General features: G+C 39.4%; 1 protein-coding gene and 1 pseudogene across 1 annotated transcript; both read right to left on the bottom strand.

The window, feature by feature from the left end:
• Positions 1 to 8,993: 8,993 nt before the first annotated feature.
• LOC120108025 (glutathione S-transferase U17 pseudogene) lies at positions 8,994 to 9,302 on the bottom strand (annotated as a pseudogene).
• A 6,921-nt stretch (positions 9,303 to 16,223) lies between these two features.
• LOC103716739 (glutathione S-transferase U17-like) lies at positions 16,224 to 18,239 on the bottom strand. The gene is made up of 2 exons (XM_008804869.6): positions 17,554 to 18,239; positions 16,224 to 16,796 (listed from the first exon to the last, which is right to left on the bottom strand). Exons 1-2 carry the CDS (start codon positions 18,100 to 18,102, stop codon positions 16,419 to 16,421), a joined length of 927 nt encoding a protein of 308 aa, XP_008803091.1. The 5' UTR covers positions 18,103 to 18,239; the 3' UTR covers positions 16,224 to 16,418.
• Between the last annotated feature and the right edge of the window lie 472 nt (positions 18,240 to 18,711).

Below are 18,711 nucleotides of genomic sequence, written 5' to 3'. Positions count from 1 at the left end.
AAAAGGGGGAGATTGTGAAGTGATTGATTAAAACCCCGTTTGATTTTGATGAGCTCAAAGCATTTGAGTATATCTTGTGATTACTAATGAATTCAATTAAGTGTTTCAGTGAAAATCCTGTCTAAGTGTCTCTAGACTTGGTTCATAGTATTTTGGATAAGTTAAGAAGTCTGCATGAACCAATGTCTGAGACTCGAGTCGACTCCCGAGTTTCACGAGTCGACTCCAAGCGTATCAAGGTCACTGGCACGAGCTCGAGTCGACTCCAGATCAGTACGAGCCGACTCCGACTGAAAACAGACAGAAGGACAGAAGAGCAGTTTTCGGGTCTGAGATTCGAGTCGACTCCAGTGGAACGCGAGTCGACTCCCAGCGGTGCACAAAGAAAAAGTCAGAGAGCGTTTTATGGACTCTGAGATTCGAGTCGACTCCCGCAGTACGCGAGTCGACTCCGAGACTGTGCGACCATCGACAGACAGAAGACCATATTACTGCTTCTGAGATTCGAGTCGACTCCCAGACAGCTCGAGTCGACTCCAAGACAAGCTTCACGTCAAAAGGCAGAAGACCAACTTTCGGAAACTGAGAGTCGAGTCGACTCCAAGGAAGTTCGAGTCGACCCCAAGACTGGATGAGCCAAAAGACAGAGAATCGGGAGTTCGGGCTCTGAGATTCGAGTCGACTCCCAGGACAGTCGAGTCGACTCGAGAGGACAAAATTCAAATTTGGATCCACGGACTTCAGTGGATGAGCCGACTCCAAAATTGCCAGGTCAGCTTCAGAAGTTGGCGAGTCGACTCCAGGTCAAGACGAGTCGACTCCCAGTCAAGACGGCAACTTTAATTCAAACTTGGAACAGTTGCCGAGTCGACTCCGGAAAAGCTCGAGTCGACTCCTGCTACAGCCGAGTCGACTCCTGATCGCGCGAGTCGACTCCAACCCACCAACGGTCACATTGTCAGGCTGCGCAGAGTGTGCAGAACGGTCAGAAAAAGCAGAGTAACGGCTAGTTTCCGTGGGGGTTGGGTTAAATAGCCACAGAAGACTGTAGCAAGGCAGAGAATAGATATTCCACTCCAAGCATTCAAGTTTCCAAGCTCTCCAAGTGCTCTTCAACGAGAAAAAAGGGAAGAACTGCATTTACTGCTTGAACAACTTCTTCCCAGCATTCAAAGCTTCCTCCTCCTGCATTCAAGTCGGCCACTCCCTCAAGAGGAGACCGGAGTTCCAGAAGCCATACCTCTTCACCAATTTAAAAGCGTTTGAGGGCTTCTAAACTCCTTTACGTTTATATTGTTTAAATCTGCTTATTGAGAAGCTATTTTCTGTTTTCTTCTATTTCTTGTATGTACTTGATTCAATCGGGGGATTGAATCAAGGGGATCAAGGTTGGTTGGTGAGCCAAGTTAAAACCAACGTGTGTAAGGGTTTGATTGTGAGCCCGGAAAAACAATCGGGGTTGGTTCTAGTCGGTGAGCCTGGAAAAACCGACCGAGTTCGTTGTGAGCTCGTAAAACAACAAGTTTGGTTGTGAGCTTGCAAAACAACCGGCTGTAATCCAAGGGGGTTATAGTGAAATACCCAAGTGAGACTTGGGGAGTGGACGTAGGAGCAAGGGTTAGCTCCGAACCACTATAAACCTTGTGTTTGTGTTTGATTGGCTCTTTTCCTCTTCCTCACTCATTACTCACAGCACTTAGGTTTAATTAAATAACTTGCTCTAGATTTAATTAATCATCCTTAACGTTTTAATTAGCCAAATTATTTTAAAAACCCAATTCACCCCCCCCCCCCCCTCTTGGGTTGTCTATCTGGGCAACAAAAACTAACTCAAGTCTTCCATAATAATATCTTTCAGATCAAGGTATTATTATTATTATTATTTTTTCTAATCGGTTTCAAAATAACTCATACTACTCTTACTTTCTTTTTCAGAGGCACTGGATTTGTAGAGTCCATCGGGTGGGACGAGAAATGAGATCAGCAAGGAGTTTGACTGCTAGATAGATAGAAGTTAATTTATCTTTTGCTTATGGACATTTAAAATTATGTAATTAATCAGTACATTTTGGTTGGATTTGATTTAATTACATTAATCATTAATTTTGGCGTTTATGTGAATTTTGTACCTTCTAGGCCTTACATGATCTCTAGGGTTCTACTTTAGGGATTATGTGGCCGTGTCACGTGGTCGACCCGAGTGATGGGTTTGGGGCGTGACAAAAATGGTATCAGAGCGGACCCGGCCCATAACTTATGTGGACTAGGGGACACTGCAGCACGGATCCATTGGGGTTGACCACGGACCGATCGTGGTGTTTGTGATTAGATTTGAATGGATTTGAACCCGTAGCCTGACGAGGACGTCAGGGCTTGAACGGGGGGAGTATGTGAGGACCCGTGCGGGCGTGTGTTTAGTCCCACATCGGTTATTCGCTAGGTAGATCTTGGGTACTTATACAGGATCAAGGAACCCAAACAATAACTTCCGGCTAGCCATTTTGGGTGAGATCCTGAGTTGTTACAATTCTGGTCTCATAACTTTAGATCTGAATAGCAGAAAACTAAAACATACCATCATCCTTTACAAAGACAAAAATCACCTAAAAAAAAGACTCGCAGTAGTGAGACTTCCAAAAATCATAGAATAGTGTCAGACAACTCATACCTAGTATTAAGAATAATGGTCCCAATTACCCGGTCTTTTCTTATCAGTTTTGGTTCAATTTCATACTCGAAAAGCTGTTTCTAAAATTATCATTTTTTGGGATTTTTTTAGATCATTTTGGAGATAATTTTTCCCAAAATCTTAGTTTCCAACATATTTAACTTTTAGATACATGTAAACCTTTTACCTTTTTGTGGCTTTAACTAATTTCTACTTTAATGCTGAGCATGACCCAGGATTAAACTGAGTTAAGATAAAAGATAAAATAAGGCTTCTATCCACTCTAGTCAAATTTTAGAGTTTTCTCGCATATTTGCATATATACTCTTTAACTTGTCTTGTCTTGTTGACTTGAACACCCCTCCCATTACTTACTAGCAGTGTTAATAAATTATTATTTAACTTTAATGACTTTATTACCTTTTTATATTAATATATTGATAAAATTATATAAAATAAATTGCTTTTCGATATAAATTGAATGTTAAAATTTTTCAAGGGTATTTAATCAAAAGGATAGCAGTGCTAAATGAAACTCAAAACAGCCAAGTTTTAATGCTATCAACCTAAAATCTAATGGGACAGGCATTAATACACAAACAAGATGAATTGAGGGACATATTTGCAAATAGTGATTTTCGAAGGATAAATATATAGTAAGATGTATTTACAAGGGTACATAGTTAAAAGGATTTTTTTGCATGAATACCCTCCTAAATATTGGATTTTGCATGAATACCCATCTAAAATTAATATTTGCAGGTATACCCTCGTAAAACACTCATTTTGCTATTCTACCCTTTTTTTATTTTTGTTTTTGCATATATACCCATTCTATCTAACGATGTTAAAAAATTAACGGTTTCAAATTAAAATGACTAAAATACCCTTAATGGGTAGACATGCAAATAGATCACGATCTCCAAAGAAGACAGGGACAATTGTGTAATTTTAAAATTTTATTTTATTTTTAATTAATATAAATTTGATTTTTCTTAACACCGTTAGAATAATCGTTATATTAGGGGCATCTGTACAATAACAGAGTTTTACGAGAATATACATGCAAATATCAATTTTGGAAGGGTATCCATACAAAATCCGATATTTAGAAAGGTATCCATGCAAAAAATCCTAGTTAAAAAAAGTCCAATTAAAGGGATGCCAACTTTAATTGGAAAATAATCATTTGAAAATATAAAGAGTTCTACTTTTATTACTATTAACCAAAGTTTTAAATCCCTATCCTAGTTTCTCCATATTGACTCAACTGTTTCAGCTATTCCTTCGGAGTCACAGTCGACTACTTCTCTCTCTCATCCGGAGTCGTCTCGATCAGCAACTGGTTCTGTTACTTAACCATCTGAGTACCGCCTCTAGTTTATCTCTATAACAAACCAAGCTTGTATCCTTATCTCCCAACGAAACAGAGCATATCTCACTGTGTATTTATATTGGCTGTACCGTAATGAAAGAAAGGCAATCAGTTCTCTCTCTGAAACTCTATCTCTCTCTCTCTCTCTCTCTCTGAAACTCTTCTCTACTCTTCTCTGTTCCAGATTTTATATGGTATCAGAGCGCAAAAGTGACAAACGTCACAATGTCAATCTCTGGACAATCCCCCTCTGAGTCCTCTGCTGCAAACACCATTCCCTCTTATCCTGTCTTCACTGCAATTCCGCATATGCTCACCGTGAAACTCACCCGCAACAACTTCCTTCTCTGGAAAGCGCAACTCGTTCCATACTTCCGCGGACAAGATGTGTTTGGATTTCTTGATGGCTCCATCAAAGCCCCACCTCCTCTGCTACGATCCTCCTCAACGGATGAAGTGGAAAGCTCACCGCTCCCCAATCCTGCTTATCACCAATGGGTCAAACAGGACTAGCTTATCCTGAGTACTCTCATGTCTTCCCTCTCTGAAGGTATTCTTGCCCAGATCATTGGTTTTACTACTTCCCATGAGGTTTGGCAAGCGTTGGAAAGGAGTTTTGCCTCCCATTCCCGTGCACGTGTAGTGCAATTACGTACTCAACTGGCTGGTATGAAGAAAGGAAGCCTCTCTATTACTAAATACTTCCTGAATTTGAAGAAACTTTCTGATGAACTTGCATCTGCCGGTCACTCCCTAAGCAGTGATGACCTTCAAAGTTATCTATTTGCTGGTCTTGGATTTGATTACGATCCTTTTTTTACTTCTGTAACCACTCGGCTTGACCCTCTGTCTCTTGAGGAACTTTATTGTCATCTTCTCACCCATGAGTCGCGCTTGACAATCAACAATCAACCTACCTCCCTGGCTGATACTGCTGGTTCTTCCGCCAACGTTGCCACCCGGAGTAATCCCATTTCCTCTCGCAATCATGGAAGTGGTCCCCGTGGCGCTGCTTCCTCCTATCGTCCTCGGGGGCGTGGTAATAATCGGGGCCATGGTGGACGCCCCTCTCAGTCACAGCAAGGAACCCAACCCTCTTATCGTCCTGTGTGTCAAATTTGTAACAAAACAGGACATACGGCATTGCGATGCTTTCGGCGCTTTGATTGTTCCTTGCAGGATACCTCGAACAACTCTGCCCAGGCCATGGTTGCTGCCTCCAATTCCTCTACTTCTCCAGATTGGCATCCGGACACTGGTGCCACCCATCATCTCACTGTTGACATGAACAACCTCACCATTCGGAATGACGAGTATTCATGGACTGACCAGATTCACATAGGAAATGGCGCAGGTTTGCCTATTTCTCGTGTTGGTTCTTCCACATGTCTCACAAGTCCTTTCTTCTTAATAATATTCTCTTAGTTCCTGACATCCAAAAAAATCTTTTATCTGTTCAAAAGTTCGCTCAGGATAATAATGTTTATTTTGAATTTCATGCCTCTCAATTTGTGATTAAGGATTACTCGGGGAACACCCTGCATCGCGGCCCTCTACTTGATGGACTCTACTGTCTTTCTCCTTCCCTTCCGTCTTCCAATAAATTGGCGTTCGCTGGTGTCCGGGCATCCTTCACTGATTGGCATCGACGTCTCGGCCATGCAGCTTACCCAGTTGTTCGTCAGATCCTCTCCAAATTCCCTCGCATGTGGCCTCGACCAACTCCTCTTCTGTTTGCAATGAATGTCAAATGGCTAAAAGTCATCGATTGCCCTTTAAAACTACTATGAATCACTCTTTGGAACCTTTAGATCTCATCTTTAGTGATGTCTGGGGACCATCTTCTGTGCTGTCTACCTATGGTTCTCGCTACTATGTAAGCTTTGTTGATGATTGCACTAAATATATTTGGCTTTTTCCTCTCAAACTCCGCTCTGACGTTGAACATGTCTTCCTTCGTTTTCAATCCTTTGTTAAACGCCAGCTTGGTCGAAAAATTAAAGCTGTTCAAATTGATTGGGGCGGTGAATACCGAAAATTACATCAGTACTTTCTTTCTTGTGGTATTCAACACCGTATTGCTTGTCCTCACACTCATCATCAGATGGGCTCTGTTGAGCGGCGTCATCGCCATGTGGTGGACATGGGCTTGGCTCTCCTTGCTCATGCCTCTCGTCCCTTTGCTTATTGGGAAGATGCGTTTCTTGCTGTTGTGTATATTATTAATCGTCTTTCCACTCCCGTTCTACGTCATACCTCTCCTCATGTGCGTCTGTTTCACACGTCTCCGGACTATTCCTTCTTCCGCGTTTTTGGTTGTGCTTGTTGGCCTTATCTTCGTCCTTATAATATCCATAAGCTTGCGTATCGTTCCCAGCTGTGCCTATTCCTTGGGTACAGTCCTCAGCATCACGGTTACAAGTGTAAGGATTTAACAACCGGCCGAGTTTATGTGTCTCGTCATGTTATCTTCAACGAATCCATCTTTCCTTTCGCTCCGTCTCCTTCTTCCTCTGGAGCGCTCCCGTCGTCTTCCTCTGTTCTTCTGCCTTCCTGTCTTCGTTCCCCAGCTTCTTCCCCGGACCTGCCGCCTGCACTCCCATCTGTGCCTTCTGGTTCTCCCTATGCTTCGTCATCTCCTGCAACTGGTTGTGTGTCTCTGGGAGCACCCTCTTCCGTTCCCGTGTCTGGCGATAGCCCACTGTCTTCTCCAACTGGTTCCACTGATTCCTCCTTTTCAGTGGCCGCGCCGGTTCCACTCCCCCCGACTACAACGGTTGGCTCTCATGGGATGATTACACGGGCTAAGAACAATGTCTTCAAACCGAGGATTCCCACAGATGGCACTGTTCGCTATCCTTTGCCCAAGGCACTTTTGAGTACTCTACCCATCTCTGAACCATCCTGTTATTCTGAGGCCGCTAAACATCCTCATTGGCGGGAGGCGATGAATCTTGAGTTTGATGCTCTCCTTCGCAATGGCACTTGGGCCTTGGTTCCCCGGCAGTTTCATCAGAATGTTGTCGGTTGTAAATGGGTCTTCAGGATTAAACGCCGGGCTGATGGGGGTCTTGAACGTTGCAAGGCGCGTCTGGTTGCTAAGGGCTTTCACCAGCAAGAAGGTGTTGATTTTTCAGAGACTTTCAGCCCTGTTGTTAAACCATCGACGATTCGCTTGGTCTTATCTATAGCCATCAGCCGGAATTGGTGCATTCGCCAAATTGATGTTCAAAACGCTTTCCTTCATGGACACCTTGCTGAGGAGGTTTACATGGCTCAGCCGCCTGGTTTTCTTCATCCTCAGTATCCCCACCATGTCTGTCGCCTGCGTAAGTCTCTCTATGGCCTCAAGCAAGCCCCGCGTGCCTGGTTCTCTCGGTTGAGTACTCGTCTGCTTGCTCTTGGCTTTGTGGCCTCACGGGCTGATAGCTCCTTGTTTGTTCTTCGTCGGGCTACTAGCATTCTTTACGTCTTGGTATATGTTGATGATATTCTAATCACTGGTTCTACTCCGGACATGGTTGCTTCTCTTATTATTTATCTTCACAAGGACATGGTTTTACAACTCTGGTGTGATAACATTGGTGCCACATATCTTTCTTCCAATCCGGTTTATCATGCTCGCACCAAACACATTGAGTTGGATTTTCACTTTGTTCGTGAAAAGGTTGCTCAGCATCGTCTTCTTGTATGTTTTCTCTCAAGCAAAGATCAGCTTGCCGATGCTCTTACCAAGCCTCTATCCACCTCAAGGTTCCAGCTTCTGCGTTCCAAACTCAACGTTCGTCCTCTCCCGTTGAGTTTGCGGGGGCGTATTGACTCAACTGTTTCAGCTATTCCTTCGGAGTCACAGTCGACTACTTCTCCCTCTCATCCGGAGTCGTCTCGATCAGCAACTGGTTCTGTTACTTAACCATCTGAGTACCGCCTCTAGTTTATCTCTATAACAAACCAAGCTTGTATCCTTATCTCCCAACGAATCAGAGCATATCTCACTGTGTATTTATATTGGCTGTACCATAATGAAAGAAAGGCAATCAGTTCTCTCTCTGAAACTCTATCTCTCTCTCTCTCTCTCTCTCTCTGAAACTCTTCTCTACTCTTCTCTGTTCCAGATTTTATACTCCATAAAATGGGATGCTCTGCGATCCTGCTTCGTCTTGGTGGCTATCCAAATCAAACTATTTCCTTTCTCTTTCTTTTCCTTTTTTCCTTTTTTACAATTCTTTCTTTCTTTCTTTTCTTTTTTTCTTTTTACTTTTTTTTTCTCCTTCCTTTATCTTCTTCCTTTTTTTTTTCCTTCATTCATTCACTTTTTTCTCCTTTGGTTTCTTTCTTTTTTCTTCTCCTTTCTTTTCTTTCCTATTGTTTTGCTTCCTTTCTTTCTTTTATTTCTCCATTCTTTCCTTTTCTTTCGTTTCTTTTACTTTTCTTTTACTTTCTTTCCTTCTTTTCTTCTGTCTCATGTGGCCATCCAAATCAAGCATCCTTGTAGAGACACTCTTAGTCTCTCTTTCCTTTCTCTCTCTTTCCTTTCTTACTTTTAATACGTTTCTTTTTTTCTTTTCTTTCTTTCTTCTATTTTCTAACCTTTTTTTCTCTTTCCTTTCCCTTATTCCTCTTTTTCTTCCTTCCGTTAGTTCATTTTTTTTCTCCCTTTCAATTTTTTCTTCTCCTTTCTTTTCCTTCTTTCCTTGTCCTTCTTTCTTTTCTTTCTTCCTTTTTCCTTCTTCTTTCTTCTACATCTTTTCTTTCTTTTTTTTCCTTCCTTTTGTTTCTCAGAATGCCCCCCTCTGCATTAGCACTCCGAATCAATCATTGTTACGCAAAGTTAGACCTATATTTTACATCGAGCAAAACGTACACAGAGCAGAGCTTACAGGACTGCAAATAAAATGCCCCAAGCAACGACTAGATTAGAATGAGTACCTTGTCATCAATGTAGAATGCCTAGAAGCGGTGAATGGCGCCTTCGTAGGGATTGGCGGGCAGGATGGCGGAGCCCTTGGCAGCCCAGATGTCGTCGATGTACTGAACGATGATCATGGACTCACAGATGGGCTTGCCTTCATGGATGAGTACAGGAATTTTTTTGTACACAGGGTTGGACTCGAGCAGTAGCTCACTCTTCACCCCAAACACCTCCTCCAAGAACTCGTAATCCACTCCCTTCAGATTCAAAGCAATCCGCGTCCGAATCACAAACGGGCTTGCCCACCCCCCCAAAAGCTTCACATGCTTTCCTCCCACTGATGCCATTCTTACACCTCTCTCTTCCTCTCCTTCTCTCTTGTAATATTGGTATATATCCCAGGGTTTGGGGTATATTTATATAAGGAGGAGGGAGTTGGTGCTCAGTATGCGCTGGGTTTTATTTTGGCTTTCTGTAATGTTTCGGTTGGTGAAGCAATAATGAGAAGTCCAACCTATATAAAATAAGAAATAGGAAAATATTGAATATATGGATATTCAAATATAATATAATGAGATTGTTTGGGGTTGTCTTTTCTTTTTTTAAATAAGATTATGAATATAAAAATATATTAAAAATTAACAAAATATTAATGTATTCTAATGACCTGCCTAGGATAATACTAATGAAAAGTATCTTTCATTAATATCAGCATATATTCAACAAATATAATTATTAATAATATCATTAATTTCTGTAATAATTTAATTATATTAATAAATTCTTTGTTTAGTAGATATATATATATATATATATATATATATATATATATATATCAGCATATATTAATCAATTATGATTATTGATAATATTATGAATTTCTGTGTCAATTTTATAGTACTAATGATATATTTATTTAGAACATTTATTTTATAATAATATGTTATTTAAAGCATGTTAGAAAATAGAATTGTTTTATATGCACTTTATGTATTTTCAAATAAAAGAAAATGCTAGAGAATGCTAACCTCTACTTTAAATAGAGGGGGAGGAAACTCTGATGATTATTGTACCTTTTTTTATTTAAAAAAAATACCACCCCTAAAATATTATTTTCAGTTACATAGTTATTTAGAAAATAATATATTTTTATTAATATGTAAAATATTTATTTTATTAATAATATTTTTATTAGTTTTAATAATATAATTTTGTTAATATATTAATATATTATTAAACATTATTAATGTTTTAAATTATTATTAATAAAAATACAATTTTTTTTACTAAGATATATTATTTTATTATTAATAATAATAGTTTAAGTATTTTTATTGAAGTCTTAAAATATTATTAAATTTTGTTAATATTTATATGAAAGTATTATGAATTTTTTCTTAATAATTCCTTCACGATTTGGCAGTCAAATGCATCTTCTAGATGATTTCACCGATCAGATTATTGGAATCTTGCCTCCTCCATGTCCGAATTAAAGCTCAGGCTAGTATAATATGCAGTTATCCTACTAGTTTTAAATTTGCTAGTATAATCCGGTTGTCACAGCAGGATGTTTCTTAATTGACAGATGCCTGGTAGTCTAGATGGGTACAACATTTCCTCACAAGTGTATGACTCTTAATCTCGTTTTACTCGCGCTCTCTTTTGGATTCACCAGCGAGGCCAGGTTTCTAACAAAATTCACAAGGAGCACTCCAACGGAACCCTTGGAAAGCATAAACTAATAGTCATGGCATGTGACGTACGTTATGGATCCACTGGAAGCTTCAACGGCTATATACTTGTATTAAATTAGTGTGCAAGCCTTTCCTAATCTCCTTGATCTCAGGAAAGCTTTAAGACACAATAATTCTAACACTGCTCTAACCCTGCGCCATCATTCCACAATATATTTAGATTGCAGTCTAGAATTCCAAGTGGAAGTTTGCCTGCAGAATTCAATACCAAACTTTGGTGTCAAAAGGTTTTGTCATTGCACATCCATGCCATTTGAAATGGAGGAGCAGGAAATCATGCCCAAAGTTTTTTCATACAGGTGAATTATCTCAAAGTTAGACAAGTGGAGTGTGCAATGATGAATCTTGTCATACCTACTCTCTAAATACAATTTTACTATCATTAGACGCTTAAATTGTTATATTATATTCACTCTACCATGGTAACTTTGCCCTGCCTTTTTGTTGTTGAAGCAGCATATTAAGCCTTTAAAACTCAGTAAATTTGCCAGTACAATTTTTATGTGAAATTTTATGTATTCATATGTTGATAAGAGCGTATTTCATATCTTGACAGAAAACGTAAGGTCCAAGAAACGAGGAGAAACGTCAACTTGGTGGTGTGGAAGTAAAAGAGGCCCAACTTTCAACCCCAAGAGTGACATCTTTAGCCGACAAATAGCCCGTTTGTTGCCCCTAGAGGGTGCGTATGTGATAGTCAACGTTACTTCTCGTGTAGCTCAAATCTTTGTTGACTAAGCACCGTTTGGCAGTAAAACTTTCAGAAATAGAATTTTTTAAAATAAAATTTTTATAAAAAAATATTTATTTTTTGATAACTACATTTCTAAAATACCGTGAAAATTTAATATATATTTAATAAACAAACTTAGAAAATACTTTTAGCATGACAAAATAACCATAAAGAATATTGCCTAATATTATGCAACAAAATATAATAAAATATAACATATATGAATATATAAATATATGATATAGTATAATATTACTGTAATATAATATAATATTATTATAATATAGTAATATACTATTGTATACCATAGTATAATAATATAACATAATTGATATTATATAACATAACATATCAATGTATTATGATATAGTGTAATATATAATTATATTTATAGTATAATATAATAATAAAAGTATAAAATATTATAATTACTTTCATTATATATTAATATTTTATTAATATAATATTTTTAGAAACTAATTTTTGAGTTTCTTGTTTTCTTTGTTGGGACTCCTGCAAATTTCTATAATATAAAGGGACATTTTTTTTTAATTACTTTGGCTTACACTTTTGTTATTTTAGAGAAGAAAACTGTAGCCGAATTATCACAGAAAATCTTCAATGGCCTAGTAACAGAATCGACAAACCTTTAGGCTAGATATAAAATTTTTCAACCATTATGCCTATGACGTAGCTTCATAGCATGCGATAAATTCAGCCTCCATAGTGGATGATGCAACAATAGTTTGTTTTATACTTTTTCAAGATACAACACTTCCAATATGAAGGAAGATGTATCCTGAAGTAGACTTTCTTGTATCTGTGTTTCCAACAAAATTCTAATCTGAATATCCAACTACTTCCAAACAGTCAGAATGTCTGTATGTAAGCTTGAAGTCTTTATTTCCTTGCAACTACCTCATAACCCTTTTGACAGCTTTCCAGTGCTCTATATCTAGGTTACTTTGGTATCTGCCAGACATTTCTATTGGATATCCAATATCAGGCCTAGTGCATACCTGTGCATACATAAGGCTCCCTACTACAGAAGCATAAGGGATGTCTTTCATCTGTTCTCGTTCCAATATGTTCTAGGGACATTGATTCAAACTAAATTTGTCTCCTTTGATGATAGGTACAGAAATAGGTGACCAATCCTTCATCCTAAATCTTTCCAGAACCTTTTTAATATAAGTATTTTGAAATAGTCCTAATTTTTTTTTTGGCTCTATCTCTGTGAATCTCTATGCCAATGATATAAGAGGCTTCACCCATATCATTCATTTTCAAGTTTTGGATAAAAAATTGTTTGTTCTCACGCAGTAAACCCAAGTCACTACTTGCAAGTAAAATATCATCTACATATAAAACTAAGAAAATATATTTGCTCCCACTAATCTTAAAGTATATACATTGATCAATGATATTCTCTAAAAAACCATATGAAAACACAACGTTGTGAAACTTTATGTGCCATTGACGGAAAGTGATGCGTCACAGAAATGCTCTCCCAAGTGCAGGAGAATCGCACAAGTAGTATAACTCGGAAGTTCGAGGTCGATTCCTCAGGGAACGATCTATGGATTATTAGTGTAATTTTTAGATGTAATTTTCAATTGAGTGTGTGGATTAAGATGATGTTTTGATTTTCAGAAATTAAAAGCAGAGAATAATATATCAATAAACAAAGTTCAATAAAATAAAGATGGTAAGGATCTGGAATCCTCCTTGATGATATTGCATCCAAGAAATAAACTCTATGGTTCTTGAGTACAGATTCACTGTAGGATAGATCTAATCATGGTATATGTTTCATGAACATATGAACTCAATTTCTAAGCATTCATCGTGCTTTCTACATCAACGACGAATCAAATACTAAAGCAATCCATATATCAATAATCATAATCCATTAAAGAGCTATCTATGAAATAACTACGCATGGATCAAGAACAAATCAGTAAATATAAGTCATTCAAATCAAAAGTTTAGAGTTTACTTCAAAGAGCAATACATCAAAGGTTCCTCCATCACCCTCCCTAAGAAATTAGCCACTCATTTCAAACATTAGTCCCCCTTTTCTCATTTTTTTTTCTTTTTCTTTTTGGAAACAGGGCCTCCCCTATTTTCTCTTTTTTTTTCTTTCTTTCAATAGCAGGGGGCTCCCTAAACAGAGTATCCCCTCTCTGTTTTTCTTCTTTCCCAAAACGAGAGCTGAGAGCCTCCTCCCCCCTTTCAAATGAGATATCCTCCTTATGTTCCGATGGATACCTGATCCCACAAGATACGTGGAGATGCCGAGTATCCCGGATGCGAGAAGGCCAAATGCGGGATGGGAGCTGATCATGGATCTTGGGATGCTGATGATCTTCGGACGCGGAGGGACGACTGGATAGCAGAAACGGGAGATCGCACGCATGCAAAACCAGGCGGAAGAAGCAGATGGATCGGGAGGAAGATAGGACTCAGGGCTTGGGAGATCCACACGCGGACAGCTGGAGGCTCTGGGATGCGAACTCGGAAGGCTGAGACGCGTTGGATGCTGGGATGAAGTCGGATCTTTGCTGGAAAATCGCTGGAAAGAGATGCGGAAATGCTGGGATTCTTGCGCTTGGGATGATGCAAACGTGGACTCGGAAGCTTGGATCTTTGCTGGGATGAGGTGCGGACAAGGCGTGCACTCATGAGGAACTCGGACGTGGACGGCTGGGCAGCGAACGGATGGAGCTTGATCTTGAAGAGTGCTGGAGCGTGGAAGCTTTGGAATGCATCGCGGGATGAAGCTAACAGCGGAAGAATGTGGGTCGCATGCTGGGACGCTCGGGAGAAGTAGAATGGGGCGTGGACGGCTGGGGATGAAGCTTGGAATCAATCCGGGGACTGAGACGCGGATGCTGGAATCTGTTGGAATACATGGGAGATGAACCGTGGACGGCTAGGAGCTGATGACACGCGCTGGGTCTGAAAAGGCTGATGTGGCTGGAACTCGAGAGAGCTGGCTCACGCGTGAGGCGGGCTAAAGAAGAGCTGGGATCTGTTCTGCAGCTGGGAAGAGATGAATTTGTATAAAATAATGATGAAAATTATAATAAGTGCTATGGATAAAATATTTAATCATGCAAATGTTAACACCTATCATTTTTCATTATTTTGCTAGCATTAGGCTAAGTTAATTTGTACTTAGATCGCACTTTTGTGCTCTCATCAGAAAGCCTATTTTAATCCATATATTTTTCTTTAATTTGCAAACTAAGTGACTGCGCTTCTCACTATGAAAATCATTAGGTTGACACATGTAGACATCTTCTTTAAGATCTCCATTTAAAAATGTTGTTTTTATGTCCATTTGATGTAGCTCTAAATCGATGGATATCACAGGCTTATAAATAGGCTAGGCTAGCGACCCTTATCAATAACTAAAATTTCGTCAATTTTCTTCCATCAAGATAACTATGTTAGACATAACTACATATAGTGGTTAATTACCTACCACCCAAAGTCATCCAATAACTAAATCATGTAGGCCACATGAAAATATGCCTAACAGACAAGTCAACCACTACACATCCCTAAGTTCATGAATTACACAAGCATACTACATCATCATTCCAAAATAGGATCATCACTAAAAAAGATACAACCCATAACAAATATACTAAAAGTAGATCCACTTTCTTGAACCTCCTATATTAAGCCTCTAATTTCTGCAACTCTTGAATCAAACCTTTCTCAATGTCATGAAATATATTTGTTTCATTCTCGAATATAGTAAACTTTGTCTCACAAGCAAAAGCTTGCAAACTTGCATTTTATCTCCTTAACCTTTGCACTTCATTATGTAATTCAGAGATTACCACCATTCATTGAGCACACATAGAGGGTCTATTCAATCGCAATACCTACAATATAACTTTTCATCCTAGACAATCAATTCACTTAATAAATGAATAAGGATGAACATTTGACAAATAGATTCTTAAGTACTATTAAATCATGCTTACATGGTAGTTGGGTTAACCTACAAATCTCCTACCATGATTATCATCAGTCCACGAGATCCACTGTTTAACATAAATATTATATTTATATTTTAGATGAAGAATATTACTCATCTTGGATAGAGTATAGCGCTGCACTAGAGGTGGAATATTGCGTCTTGACGAAGAACCCAAACTATAACTCGATGCCTATATTCATGGCTTAAAACAAACTAAATCGTAACAAAGAACGAAATTTTCACTTCATACCCGGAATGATATGCTTCTTCTCTATCATCCTCTCTCTATCATTATTGCTCTTGCTTCTTCTTTTCATACCTATATTGCTCTCGCCTATGTTACAACTTTATTAACATTACATAAGATGCTATCTCAACAATTTAATCCAAAAGACGGCAATGTTTGCTCTTTAATTTGCCACGTAATTTTATTTATAAGTCGTGCAGTCATATGACACTCAAGGGCAGACGGTGTTGAGCTTTATTTATCCAATTTTTGGATTTCGCATGATTTCTTCATGTTATTGACTAAATTGCCACTGCATGACCTTTACTAGCTTGATTACTAGTACTCCAAAAGTTCATGGCAGAAAAATATATTTTTTCCGATAGAAAATTATGGAAAATGATCAACTCAAAAATTCACTCAATAAAATGGTGCCACCTAGCTGAATTGTGAAGCCCCTTTGTATTGGATACAAGTGATTTTTGGACTCAATCCTGCCTTCAAACTTATATGCATTCCTCGTGTCCTGGTTTTCCCAAAGAAAATCTCGCACAAGAATTTATAGAAAGAAACAGAAAAGCTAAGATATTATTAATAAGCAAAAACTGTTGTCAAGGATAGTTAAACATCAATCATTTCCTCTTGTCCTGCTCTTCTCATTTCCTCTAGAGATAATTCTGCCATTTGATATTTCTGTCACCCTACCTCAAACATACCTTCTACAAACAACTAGCTACTGAAACGAAAATGGCTTCACTTCGCAGGAGCAGCAGTCTTGAGCTTAGCCTGAAGCATCTTGGCAAATTCCACCAGCTTGTCGGTCTCCGGCATCAACCCCCTCACCGCATCATTAGCACAGAATCTCTCCACCCATTGCGCCAAGAGAGGCGTCTTGGCCTCATCCAAAAACTTGATGCCTGTCATCTTCTCCGTTGCCTTTAACCACCCCAAGGAGCACCCAAGGGCAATGTCCAGGAACCCGATGGTGTCACCTCCAAAGAAGCCCTTCCCTTTGCTGCATTTCTGAAAGGCCTCCTCCAGTAGTTTTAGCCCCGCGAAGACCTGCTCCACTGCTTCCGCCCTGGCCTCCTCTGTTTGTGCCCTTGAGCTTGCGAACACTGAAGGGAACCACTGCACAAAATGAAATAAAAGAAAGTAGAAGTAAGTTTATCAAAAAAAAAAAAAAAAATTGAAATGGAACTTGGGACTAAATTATGAAAAAAGCTTCTTCATTTGGACGTGGAAAAATAATGACAAATTTCTGCATTTATTTCGAGGTATAACTGAAAATTATGAGAATATATCATGATGATGAAAATTCAGGCAGTCCTCGAGCTTAACTTTGCCTATAAAAAATTATGGCAACCTGAAATATATCTCAGAAAAATGCCAAAATTAGGATACAACCATTCCAATAACCTAGAAAAAAACAGTCACTGCCTAATAAAACATGGGTGGATTGAAGGCCAGGCTCCATTCATTAGCACAGCCTTGGGGACAGACTCCTTGTAGCCAAATATTTGAAACAAAATTAACCCTACTCTCTGGACTGTTTATGAAGGTTATAATTGTGACCTGTGGTGCGCAGTGGTTGCACCACTTATCTTCTTGGAGGAGGTTTGGATGTAAGTATTGGGTTGTGCTTCTCCAGGTATTTGGGATTGGACAATTACCTTGTGTATCTCCCCTCAGTGTAAAAACAAATGAGGGATATATATATATTAAAATTTTTAGCATGTAACTTGTCTAAAAAGGCAAGACAAGTGATAAAACTTGTTGCAGTAAGATCATAAAAAGCCAGAAAAATAGATAAATCTAAAAGCTCATCATCTGAATGACAGAACAATCGCTGCTCTCGTTTTAAAAGAACAAAACTGGATCAAAATACCTTGTCATCAACATAGTGGGCCCAGAAGCGGTGGAGGGCACGGTCGTACGGGTCGGCGGGCAGGATGGCAGGGGGCGTGGCGGCCCAGACGTCGTCGATGTACTGAACGATGATCATGGACTCACAGACGGGCTTGCCTTCATGGATGAGTACAGGAATTTTCTTGTACACAGGGTTGGACTCGAGCAGCAGCTCACTCTTCACCCCAAACACCTCCTCCAAGAACTCGTAATCCACTCCCTTCAGATTCAGAGCGATCCGTGTCCGAATCACAAACGGGCTTGCCCACACCCCCAAAAGCTTCACATCCTCTCCTCCCCGGGTCATTCTTGTTCCCCCTTCAACTCTCTCACTCACTGCTTGTGCTGTTGGCAATCTTTTCTCACTTGTAATGCTGGAAGATAGCTTTAACTCTCTGTGCATGGATCCGATGGGAAGGAGTAGGCCTGATATGGGGTGGGTTTTGGCTATCTGGAATGGTGCTTTGGTTCTTGGGTTGGTGGCCAAGCTTCGTGAGGGATTTGATGGTGGTGCCAGTGATGCCATCATCTGCTCGTCCGCCGGTCGGGGGGAAACGGATTCAATGGAGTGGACGGTCGCGAAGGAGGGCGGAGGGGATGCACCTCACACCAACACACCACCAGAATGGATAGATTGGGTTGTTGGAGAGTATGGTTGGCTGGCTGTCACTACGCGTATATTGCAAGGTCAAAAACTTAAGATTAATTTATTTATTTTAAAAAATAATCACAAGAAGCAATCGTAACTAAATCTCGTTCAGGTACCACTGATGAAGACACCCACACAATAATACCACATTGTTAAGTTATAAGGCTTAAGCAACCTACGCAAAGGAAGTTGCAAGAACTTCCTGCAATTTGGACGCATGGCACACCGTAATAGGTCAAATAGAAAAATTTAAACAATGTTTCCGTCTCATTTGAAAACAAGCACCAAGGTGTAGTGGATATCGATCCTAATCCAATGAAAATCTGCCACATGCCTCTCAAATTGGAATCTTGTGCAAGCTTGACTTTAGTAAAGCTTTAGATATATCATGCAGCTTTCAAAATTTAGGGACTTCCTCGAAAAGTGGCTAATGGATCAATAGGTTATTGGATCTCTTACGATGTGGGCTAATGTTCTATTTTGGAAGGA

Source organism: Phoenix dactylifera, chromosome 5 (assembly GCF_051530095.1).
Source record: "Phoenix dactylifera cultivar Ajwa chromosome 5, Ajwa_hap1_PhDact_Kaust_v1.1, whole genome shotgun sequence".
In the NCBI taxonomy this organism is placed as follows: domain Eukaryota; kingdom Viridiplantae; phylum Streptophyta; class Magnoliopsida; order Arecales; family Arecaceae; genus Phoenix; species Phoenix dactylifera.
Note: the sequence above shows the minus strand (reverse complement) of the source record. Positions and strands in the feature narration are given on the sequence as shown.

Bases quoted from the DNA above. Each gene is read 5' to 3' on its own strand.
- LOC103716739 (XM_008804869.6), bottom strand. From the start codon at position 18,102: ATGATGGCATCACTGGCACCACCATCAAATCCCTCACGAAGCTTGGCC. The intron at 16,797-17,553 runs GTATTTTGATCC...CATTTTGTGCAG, and splicing joins CCCACTATGTTGATGACAAG to TGGTTCCCTTCAGTGTTCGC.